The sequence below is a fragment of the Vespa crabro genome, chromosome 2, assembly GCF_910589235.1.
Source record: "Vespa crabro chromosome 2, iyVesCrab1.2, whole genome shotgun sequence".
Classification (NCBI taxonomy): Eukaryota; Metazoa; Arthropoda; class Insecta; order Hymenoptera; family Vespidae; genus Vespa; species Vespa crabro.
In genome coordinates, this window is record NC_060956.1 from 6,905,499 (window position 1) to 6,917,998 (window position 12,500).

General features: G+C 35.6%; 1 protein-coding gene across 3 annotated transcripts in view; it reads right to left on the reverse strand.

Moving 5' to 3' along the window:
* The window catches only part of LOC124433089 (ubiquitin carboxyl-terminal hydrolase 48-like), a 62,334-nt gene that overhangs the window by 14,709 nt on the left and 35,125 nt on the right, over positions 1-12,500 (reverse strand). For all 3 annotated transcript variants that reach the window (XM_046982661.1, XM_046982660.1, XM_046982659.1), the window contains exon 16: positions 12,190-12,315. In XM_046982661.1, the coding sequence (XP_046838617.1) occupies positions 12,190-12,315 (126 nt within the window). The remainder of the gene's footprint in view (positions 1-12,189; positions 12,316-12,500) is intronic.

Genomic DNA, 12,500 nt, shown 5'->3' on the forward strand with positions numbered 1-12,500 from the left:
TGAGAGATGAGAGAAGAACGAGAAGCGAGAAAGAGAGACAGAGAGAGAGAGAGAGAAAGAGAGAGAAAGAGAAATCACCCCTCGAGGAAACAGGCAGATAGTCGCAGGGTGGTCTTAGTGTGTCGCTTAGCACCCTATCCACAGGGATCTTCTCTCTCTCTCTCTCTCTCTCTCTCTCTCTCTCTCTCTTTCTCTTTCTCTTTCTATCTACTCCCCTTCACTAGCCTCTTTCAGCCCCCTGGGTGCTGCGTTTGTCGTAAGCATTACTCACTTTCCTAGACGCCTACTCGCAAACCCCAGTCGTCGTCCCCGAGGCTCACTGACTACATTAGGGGACAAATCTTCCTCTTCCTCCTACTTCTTCACCGAGTCGGTCAGGATTCAACGAAGGAGGGTGTGCTAGTGACTTGTGCGACTAGCCACGGTGTTGGTTGCCCGTTTTAACTTAAGGTTCGCGAGTAGCCCTAACTGGACCGAAAGGAAGAGAGAAGAAGAAGAAGGAGGAGAAGAAGGAGGAAGAGAAGGAAGAGGAGATGGAGGACGAAAAAAAAAAAAGATAGAAGAGAGAGTATGAGAGCGACAAGAGAGAAGATAATCGAGATAGAACTCCAAAGTCTTTGTGTGATCTATGGAATCGAGACGGCTTTTACATTCGAGATTAATCTCCGTATGTTTTGCCACTCGAAACTGGATAACTTCCTATCCAACACCCCCTACCTTCACCTCCCGCTACACCCCTCTCCCCACCTCCTCTTCCACAACCCTCTTGATTCTTGTTATTGAAACTTTATCAAAGGAATAATTCGACTGATGAAACTAATGAATATCTATTACGAGTAACTCTCGAGTAAACACATTTGAGAATTACAAACTTACTTACACGCATAATTTCGTTATTATATGTCAGTAGAAAAGTTTGTTTATTTAAGAATATTAACGAGAACAACGGGTCTGTTAATATCAATACGTATTCAAGACCACTTGTTCGAAGCAACAACCTGTAGAGGCTGCCATACCGCACGGTTCACAAGTGCGTGTACGTACAAGAATGAGTATGAGAGAGAAAAAAGAGTAAGATAGAGAGAGAGAGAGAGAGAGAGAGACAGAGAGAGAAAAAAGAGTAAGATAGAGAGAGAGAGAGAGAGAGAGAGAGAGAGAGAGAGAGAGAGAGAGACTCGAAGAGACGGAGGAATTCAGGGTTACCATCCCAGCCAAATATAGATCGGAGTGTATGTGGGAACACGTGTACGCAACCATAAATATCCGCTGTGCGTTTCGTGAACGTCATAAAAGCATTCTCTCTCTCTCTCTCTCTCTCTCTCTCTCTCTCTCTCTCTCTCTCTCTCTCTCTCTCTTTCTCTCTTTCTCTCTTTCTCTCTCTCTCTCTTTTCTCGCTCTCTTTAAAAAGTATTCGTTCTCTCAATACGTACGATATTATTATGTCAGGGATTTCAGGGCGCGAACGTTCAAGTTTTTCTAACTATACCCGAGAAGATGGTAGATATTTTTCCTTTACCTTCAAGGAGAGCTAACTTAAGACGAGGACTATCGCGATAATCCAAACACTCGTAAAAGTATATCGAGTTTTATACCGAACCGGATATAGTCCATTTTACGATCTGTTTCATTTACTTTTACGATCAACCTTCTTAACTAATACGACCGAAATATTCAAAGTTAATGTTCTCGATTGATAAACGATGCGAAGAATTTACAAGAGATTAAACGAACGAGAAGATGAAGAAGAAGAAGAAGAAGAAGAAGAAGAACAAGAACAAGAAGAAAGAAAAAAAAAGAAGAAAAGGAACAAGTGGTCAAGGTAGAGGAAAATAAACATTATACTTAATTCAATATGAACGAGAGATTTAAGTTATTCGAATGTTTCATAGAAAGAAAGAGAAAGAGATAGAAAGAGAAAAAGAGAGAGAGAGAGAGAGAGAGAGAGAGAGAGAAAGAAAAAAAGAGAATAAAATAATTTGTCGATGTATACCATAAGAGATATAGGAATATAGTGGAATACTTGGAAGAATACTCTCAGACGTACGTAATAAAGTATGTTTCTCTCTCTTTCCCTCCTTCACTCTCTCTTTCTCTCTCTCTCTCTCTCTCTCTCTTTCTGTCTCTCTCTCTCTCTCGCTTTCTCTCTCTTGGTTACTTCGAGCTCTCCCGCAGCCGCAAGCACGATGCCGTTCTGGCACGCCACATGTCCCTCGACAGAGAACAAGAAGAAAAAGACGAAGTCTCTAGGCGGAAAAGAAGAAGAAGAAGAAGAAGAAGAAGAAGAAGAAGAAGAAGAAGAAGAAGAAGAAGAAGAAGAAGAAGAAGAAGAAGAAGAAGAAGAAGAAGAAGAATGAGAAGAAGAAGAAGAAGAAGAAGAAGAGAAGGAGAGAGTCATCGAGAAGGTTAATCTGAAAGCAGTGCTTGGTGGGCGGTAGTTGATCGGGGCCGGTTGTGACGAGGTTTGCATCAACAAACAGAAGCTTAGTTGTTGCTGCTTAGGATGACTGAGGAAGGAGGCATCAAGTGGGTAGAATATGGATACCATTGAAACTTACATGGCTTGAACGCTTTGAATGGATGATACATAGTCATGTATTGTGTATACATACACCGCGTGCATTTTTATACATTTATGCCTTCATTTATATATATATAAATATAATATGTATTTATTAATTATATTAATTATATACGTGTATATATATTATATAATTACGTGTATTTATATAATATATAATATATATTATATAATATATATATATATATATATGTGTGTGTGTGTGTGTGTTCTTTTTACTATATATACTTCTTTTTACTATATTTATTTTATACTATATATATATATATATATATATATATATATATAAAGTACGTCCTAAAATGATGGATATATTAGATATCTATTTATTTTATTTTATAAAATAAATTCTATTCTGAAAAATATTAAAAAAACGAATACAAAATCATATTATTTTTTTGTATGTTATAATAGCGTCTTAGCAATATATCATTTGAACGTATATAGAATATTCTTTATTAAATAGAAAATTATAATTAAATATGATTATACGCGCACTTTCGTTACTCGATAAACCATAGTCAATATACGATAGGCATAGTCGGAGTTATGGGCAGCGTGGCTCGCGGCTACGGACCATAACTTATTCAGCGTTTAAGGGTGCCGAAGAGTAAAGGAAGAGAGGAGGAGAGAAGGAGGGATCATAAATCATGGCATTTTCAGATTTTCTTTTATCGCTAGTTCTCTAGCCACACTGGTTGTGACCACGACTGACCCACGGCCCATAAATATCCCTATTAATATTAACTTAGGCTCGCCTAGGAGCCGAGAATCGCGAGTGTCCGAAAAGGAAAAGTTTTGCAAAAGAAAAAAGAGGAGAACAAAAAAAAGAGAAAGAAAGGAAGAAAAAACGAAAAAAGAAAGAAGAAAAAAATTGGACCGAGAAAAAGAAGGGAGAAGTAGAGAGAGATAGACAGACAGACGGACGGACATACAGACAGACAAAGAAAGAGAGAAAGAGAGAGAGAGAGAGAGAGAGAGAGAATATGATAAAAAAAATCTCGTATGCTAGGGACGAATCTCATATAGGACGCAGCTGGGAATTGGGTAAGCGTCCCCGAAAAATTCATGGCATCTCCTTCTCTTTCTACTCTTCGCCCTCCCTCTCTGTTATTTGAATCAAAGAGGAGAAGTAGAAAATGATGTTAAACGATCGTTATCGTTTACGTTTGCGCGTTCTGATCGCTTTGATATCATACATAAAATATGATACTACGTGAAATAAGGGAATTTAACCGTGAAATGTTAATATTATAAACGACTTTAGGTATATGCATAGGCAAATGAGCGACGTCGGCAGTTTTATTAAAAAGAAACAAAAAAGAAAGGAAAAAAAAAAGGAAGAAGACAAAAAAAAAGAAGAAAAAAACGATTAGATCGAATCGATTACACAGCACGGTATTGGCCTAATCGTCCTGATCTAAAATATTTTTTGTCATAAATAATATCGCAGGCTTATGCAAACGTTTTTCAAGATATATACATGTCTAACAATTAATACATAGAATCGCACGAACAAATCAAATGTCGTACGGAGCACGCAAATATTTTCGAATTATCTTTCGACTGAATTTTTAATCGTAAAAACCTGATAAAAACGTTTATTAAGATAGATCGATCGATTTCTACGAAGAAGAATGTCCGAGTGAAAACACGTATGATAAAACACGTGAATAATTGCGAGATTAGAAAAATGAGAAAAAGAAGGAAAAAAAGAAAAATAATAAAAGAAAAATATCCTTCGTATCAAGACAATAGAAATTTTCAAAAAAAAAAAAAAAAAAAAAAAAAAAAAAAAAAAAAAAAAAAAAAGAAGAAAAAGGTATACAATTTGATTGTACGTTGTATGGAATAAAATAAGAAAAGATTGAAGAAAGAGAGAAAAATTTGATGTTTCGACCTTCTAGATGAAAAGGCTCGAAGAACGTTAGGTTATTTCCAGCGCGTGGAGAAACGAAGTCGATGACGATGACGATGCCGTTTAGATCTGCATCGGCTTAATTGATTTATTTCCGAGTGGGCCGACCGGTCAGGTGCAGAGAAAGAGATAGAAAGAGAGAGAGAAAAAGAGAAATATATATATATATATATATATATATAGAGAGAGAGAGAGAGAGGGTGGGGAGAGAGAGACAGAGAGAACGCTCGGTCGGCAGCAAAGGATCCTTCCTTCCGAAGAATCCTCTACCTTTTTGGAAGGGGAAGAGTAAAGGGAACGGGAACGGGAAAGGGAAGACCCTTCCATCGATCTTATCCTTCGCGGTAAGATCCGTTATTAAAGGCAATAATTATAGGACTCCCGACCGGATCCTGACACGATGCTACCGGTCTTTAGGTAAGAAAGAACAAAATTTCGATCTAATCGTCGTGACATGATTTATCGTAACGATAATAAAATACTTTTATATGATTATCTTTGAGTGTAATTAGATTAGATTTCAATTATTAGATCGTGTTAGATTGTTGAAGAACATTGTTAGAAAAATTGATAATCTGATTGGATTAATAACCATAGATAGTATATCAATCGTTATCGAAATCAATGAGATTTTTTTATTTTTAACTGCACTTATTATATATATATATATATGTACACACACATATATCTATTCATATATATGTGTGTGTATATGTGTGTATACAATTAATAACTCGATAAATTGATAACTATCAAGATTATTATCGATCATTCACTATACTTATCGAAGTAAAACAGATTTACTTTGGATTGCACTCGTGACTATATATATATGTGTGTATATGTATGTATATATATATATATATATATATATATATATATATATATATATATGTATATTATATGTATATACACAATATATTATATACATGTATATATATATATATATGTATGTATGTATGTATGTATGTATTGTAAGTATTTATGTAAGTATGTATGTATATATGTATGTATGTATGTATGTATGTATGTATGTATGTATGTATGTATGTATGTATGTATGTATGTATGTATGTATATATTTATGTATGTATACTTAGAATTGAACTGAACACAATTTTCTAACGCTAACAAGAATATTAGACGCAGTAAAATATTTCTAAAAGTCGTACAAATTCCATAGAACGAATGAAATTGCAAATTCCAGAAATACCAAGCAACATATACATAGACAGATCGGCCAAACGTTCTTCTCCTAAACGAGACGAAAGCAGAATGGACAAGAGGAAGTGAGACGAGGAGGGATAAAACGAAACGAAACGAAACGAAACGAAACGAAACGAAACGAAACGAGACGAGACGAGACGATAAAGAAAAGTCGGAAGAAGGACTTTGTGGAATCTGGTATCGAAAAAAGTCGATCTTATGACGAGGGCCAAAGGAAAAGTCAACTTTCCGCGATCGCGTTGCTCCATCCTCGGTCTGAACAATTAAATCTGAACAGTAGAGAGCTGTGCTAATTGTTCTGCGCGTAATTAGTGACCAACGACCCTTGGCCTCGCATCTGTCTGCCTTCTCAGGTGTACGGATGATGAAGATGCTTGAGAGATCAGAAAAAGATCGTTAATTCGAAGATGGTACCCATCAAGTATATATAGTTACAACAATTAGTACCTTTTTGTCGCTAATAAAGAAGAAAGAAGAAAGAAGAAAAAGAAAAGAAGAAATCGATTCGAGCAAGGAGCTCGTAAAAAATAAAAAATATATCAATGATACGATACAAATTCGAATTATATTCGAACGATATTGAATATATATTTATCTCTCTAAGTTTTAAAGACATTTAAGATATCTTCCTTCGAAGATACTTTCTTCCGTAATCATCGATATTATCTATACCGTGAGTAAATTATGTATATTTATCGTTTCTGTTTATCTTTAGATGAAAACAAATGATGAAGAATGCAAAGAAAAAGATAAATATACATATATATATATATACATATATATATGTATGTATGTATGTATGTATGTATGTACGTATGTATGTACGTATGTATGTACACATACACATACACACTTGAATCTTTTCTTCTCGTTTAGCAAGGTAGAAAGAATTGGAGAAGAGTAAAATACGAGAGAGTAAAAGGAATCGAGAAGGAACCACGTGGTATCTCTCGTGTCAGTGTGAGTTTCTTGCTCGTAGAAACATTGCTTGAGGAAGAAAAGATATAAAGGAAGAAAGAGAAGATGGCGCTGCTGTTTGGAAGAAATGTTCCCGAAGGGTACCGCGAAATTTCACGGAATTTCGTTCGCGAAATTCCTCGACGAAGGCTCCAATAAGGGTGGGGGGTCGGCGGGGGGAGGGACCCTTTCCTTGGACTCGGTCATCCTCCTCCTCGTTACCGGAGAATCCACGTAGAAAAGGACTAAGGACGATCGATGACGCTATTGGAATTCGTTGAGTTTCATCGATTCACAAAAATGAATCACGATTTGTTAGAATCGTAAAAGGGAAATCTCAAGGAAATGTATTCGTTTGAATAGAAATGACGTTCATCAATTTTCTCGAAGAATTTCTTCAAGATCAAAAATCACGTAAAAGTAAATGAAATTATAGACACAGATCTATATAAATATTTCACTATAAACTATTATTAAGACTATAATCAAAATGATTTAATTAAAGATTCATTTCTAAGGACGATCCAAACGCGGCATTAAAGTCTCCAAATGGTCCAACTTAATACAACGACAATACGAGTTGTACATTGATATCAAACGTAGAAGAGAACGCATGAAGGGAAGAAGGAAGAAAGAAAGAAAGTAAGGAAGGAAGGAAGAAAAGAAGGAAGAAAGGAAGGAAGAAAGGAAGGAAGAAAGGAAAGAAGAAAGGAAGAAAGAGAGGAAGGAAGGAAGGAATTACTCAGGCAAACGATGCGGATGAACGTCGCGCGGCGGCAGCAGCAGCCACGCGAATCGATCGATCGACTTATTTTTCGGTTCCAGCCTCGCGCCTCTTCCTTTTTACTGTGTAGCTTCGGGTTGTGAGTATAAAAGCCCCTATCGGATGTTTCCAATTTTCTGTTGGCAAGGTAGAGTTGCTGGGGCTTGCTACGAAGAGAGAGAGAGAGAGAGAGAGAGAGAAAGAGAGAGAGAGGGACTCCGTAATACGGGATTCTCTCTCGATCTCTCTCGGTCTCTCTCTCTCTCTCTCTCTCTCTCTCTCTCTCTTTTACCAGAGCGCGCGTAAGAGAGAAAAAGAGAGGAAGAAAAGTAGCGAAGACCGACGAGGAAGATCAGAAAGAGAGAGAGAGAGAGAGAGAGAGAGAGAGAAGAGCGCGTCCAACGCGGACATTCGTCACACGACATCAAACGCGGGTGCCGCCCGTTGGAGACTCGACGGACCGACTCTAAAGACTCCGCTCGATCAGCCATGAAGAGCACACCGACGAGGAATTGCAAAAAAATGGGGAAAAGTGAAGGGAAGAGAACGAGCTGACTTTGTACCAAACGATATTGCTTCTTGTCGTTATTATCGCCTCTAATGCTCGACTGTCTTCCAAAGAGACGCATCTTCCATTTCTCTCTCTCTCTCTCTCCCTCTCTCTCTCTCTCTCTCTCTCTCATTCCCTCCTTTTCTCTATCAATTCTTTTGATCATATAATTTTTATATAATCCATGCATAAACATACACATCCATTATTACGCTTTCAAGGATAATAATAACATGTTCGTAAGGAAATTCCAAAGAAATATCAAGATCAATGAATTTTAATGTGCTTTAGGTGTTATTACTATTTTTAAAGGGATTGTTTGCTTATTCGTAAAAATAAAAAAGAAGGGAACGAATGAATATATAATTCTATTAGGATCATTACTATCCATATGGGAGCGATAAGGATTAATTTAAGAAAAAAAAAATATATATATATATACCTGTTCTCTATGTACGTAGATATATATATATATATATATATATATATATATATATATATATATATATTTCTCAAACTATCGTTGGAACTCAATAATTTTGAAATCGAAATGTTTCAAGTACAATTAAAGTTTTCTTTTCAAATGAATAATATCCATGTCCTTGTAAAAGAGCATACGAAATCGTTATTCCGGTTAGCGATAGAAATAAGAACACCTATTGCTGGTTAAGCAAGTAAGTATACCTATATGGTTAAACTCGTTAATCTGTATCCATTAACGTAAAAAAAAAAAGGAAAAAAAAAAGAAAAAAAAAAAGAAAAAGAAAGAAAAAAGAAAACGAAAAAAAAAAGATTAAAGTAAGGTGGACGTAGATGGCAAAGATATATCAATTTTGTAAGCGTGACCTTGAATTGCGCGAAGAATGACGATGCGATATTTAATATCTAGCAAGAAGTTCGATCGGCGATCCCCTTGCAAGTCATCCTGGTCATTGTGTTCCCTGATATCCGATCGGTAGCTCAGGATCAAGGACAGACATAGCTCTCGCTGCAGAGAACAGCTTCACGGTGCTTTTACAACTCGGACTTTGTCTCATCGTTGAATAGATAGATAGATATATGTAGGTACAAGTCAGAAAATCATTCTGATCATTCGAGATAAATATAAATAAATAAAAAAGTAAATAAGTAATAATACATATATAAAAAAGTAAGAAAGAAGAAAAAAAGAAGAAGAAGAAGAAAAGATTTCTATGCATTCGATTCCACGAATCTTACGAATTTATCCTTTAAAAGTCTTTCACGTTTTACGTTTACCCGAGATAACTACCCAATGATCTTTACGATCTGGCATTGGATCTCATCTAACGAGCATCCGACTTTACAGACTCCTCTTCCTCTTTTCTTAAGCTTCAACCATTGGAATCTCTTTAACTCGATCTTTTTTCAACGGAATCGACTAACCTCACGATTATATTCCTTACTCTACCCCAATTTTTTTCAAGCTCGTTTTAACTACGATCGTAAATAGGCCGTTAAAGGGCATAAAACTTATTCCGCAAAAGGCTTGTTTGTCATCGTTACATTCTATCGAATCGTATACTTAAATATCGTATGCGGATAATATACGTCTATATTGACCATCCACAAACAGTATATCTTACAACACTTTCCAAAATAACAAATTGTTGAATGATTTATAATAATAGATATATAAGAAAGATAAACATAATTAATCAACTCAATTAAAATACATTTAATATTATTAATTAATATCTGATAGGATGTAACGGTCATATGATATAATTGATTTTAGTATCATGATAAAAATAGATTACTTGGGATAATGATCAAGAAGAAAAAAAAATACAGAGAGAGAGAGAGAGAGAGAGAGAGAGAGAGACAAACAGAGAAAGAAACAGAAAGAGAGAAAGAGAAAGAGAGAGAGATAGAGATAGAGATAGAGAGGGGGGGGGGAGAGAGAGAGAGAAAAAGAAAGAGAGAAAAAAAATGAAAGATAAAAGAAAATAATATCGGACGGCAGTTTTCAGGTCAACGTGAGATCGGTGGAGCGTTTAAAATCGGCGAAACGATTTCCAGGTGTAGTCGAGAGGTCTACGTTGAATTCTCCACGGCATGGCAAGGCAAGGCAAGGCAAGGCAAGGCAAAGCAAGGCAAGGCAAGGCAAGGCAAAGCAAGGTAAGACAAGGCAAGGCAAGGCAAGGCAAGTCAAAGCAAGGTAAGGTAAGGCGGTTGCCGATTATAATTCGCAGCTAGTGTAACCACAGCCTGTAAACTAGTCGGGAGATGAGAGGCGATGCTTGCTCGTAATTCTCTTTCTCTCTTAAAAGAGAAAAAAAAAGAAAAGAAAAGAAAAAAAGAAAGAGAGAAAGAGAGAAAGAAAGAGAGAGAGAGAAAGGGAGAGAGAGAGAGAGAAGGCACGTCACAAGTTAACGGTTTTAAAGTCTTCGAGTGGCGAGTGCCGCTCTCTCGCTCGACTCGTTCGACTCGCTTTCATAAAATCAGTCGACTGTGAACGGAGGAATGCGACGGAATGCTGAAATTATTCCAACGACGAGCGCCGCCGTCGTCGAACGAAACGAAACGAACCGAAGAAGAAGAGAGAGAGAGAGAGAGAGAGAGAGAATTTTTCTCTCGCTGAGGAATCGCTCAACGACCGCTCGAACATCGCGGGAGTGCGCTCGGTCGCACTTTTTAATCGACAAAAAGCCCAAGAACGTCGTCGTCGTCTTCGTTTTCGTCTTCGTCTTCGTTTTCGCCTTCGCCTTAGTCTTCGTCTTCGACGGGCAAATCAACCAAATCAAACCAAACCAAATCAAACTAAACCAGACCAAGCTAACGAATGATGTCCGTTGAATTTTCACCGAGAAGATGTATACGCGTGGTCAGTCTGAGATAAAGTAACAAAAAAAAAAAAAAAAAAATGAAAAAAAAAAAAAAAAATGAAAGAGAAAGAAATCTAATACCAATTCCACATCGAGATCTCATCTCTCAGTTGCAATCAAAATCGATATTATCCATCGAACGGAATTGTCAATCCTTTCTTTTTCCCTTTTTCTTTCTTTCTTTCCTCTTTTTTTTTTGCGGTGGTGACATCGTATATGATCAATATTGATTTTAACAGACTTTTTTAAAATACAAATGTCAATCTGATACATATATATATATATATAAGTTTGAGATTGCATTAGATTGACCAATGTGTTGCATTGGTTAATTTTATATTTAAATATATATATTATTATATTAATATATAAATATATATATCTAAATATATAAATATTTATATATATATATATATCTAACTATATTAATATATATATATATATATATTTAATAAAAAATTTCTTCTTTATTTATTTTACTTTATTTTATATTATTTTATTTATATTTGAAAATTTTCAACATTACTTATTGATTCTAGACAAATACTGTACTATGTAGTATTATTTTTTATTATTATTACACCTAATATTATACCTAATAATTACATATCCATATGTTATGTAAAAGAAAAAAAAGAAAAAAAAAGAAATATTTATAAAAAGTATAAACAGAAAATACTATTGTTTGTGTTATTTATTTGGATATAAAATAATGAAAAATTCCAACATTACCCCGACGATTCTTGAAAATAAAATATTATCACGTTATTGCATTCAAAATACATTAGTTCCTCTTAGATACAGAAATAGCTATAATTAAGTAGATCTATCCAAGACAAACGAACTCTTTCGTAGCCTCAATGGGAAATCTTAACGGTTCCGATTTCTCGAGTGGTAAGTCCAATTAACGCTTCTAATCTCAAGTAAGGCGTTTCAAGTTAATCCCAAAACGAGAACGTCGCTCTTAGCGTTATCTTCGACCATTGCCGGCGTTACTTATCCATTGTCTTGGGCTTAAGGGAAACGGTCGCTAGATCTTAAATCTAAATTGCATCTCTTTGTCACTGTTCTTGTCTTCGAGCAAAACAAACGTATCGTTCTGGCGACACTTCATTCGAACATTACGCGCCAATTCAAATACTTTTCTTATTATATAAGAAAATCGTTTTATATGGTCCATTCAATTTAAATCGATATAAAATGATTCAAATAGTTAGATACATATACATATAAATATATAAAATTTCTAACGTTAAAATTCTCTCTCTCTCTCTCTCTCTCTCTCTCTCTCTCTCTCTCTCTCTCTCTCTCTCTCTCTCTAATTCATTTTTACGAAAAAATTCAACTCACCTTTAAAGTCAATAATGCTCCTGGAAATATCCCAAGAGCCGCCAAACTTTGACTGTGATCGGTAAGCTCGTGTTCACCCAACATAAGATGCTGATCGTATGGTCCAGCGCCGCAAATTTGCATCGTCTAAACAAAGAAATAAATAACAACAATAACAACAATAACAACAACATCAACAATAAGACGAAGAACAAAATCATTCTCTCGTAATAAATTAATTTGTATTATTCGAAAAATAAGATAATATCAATGTTATCTCGGTATTGATAAAATAGAACAAAAGAAGTAGGTACTCTAATAAGGAAAAGAAA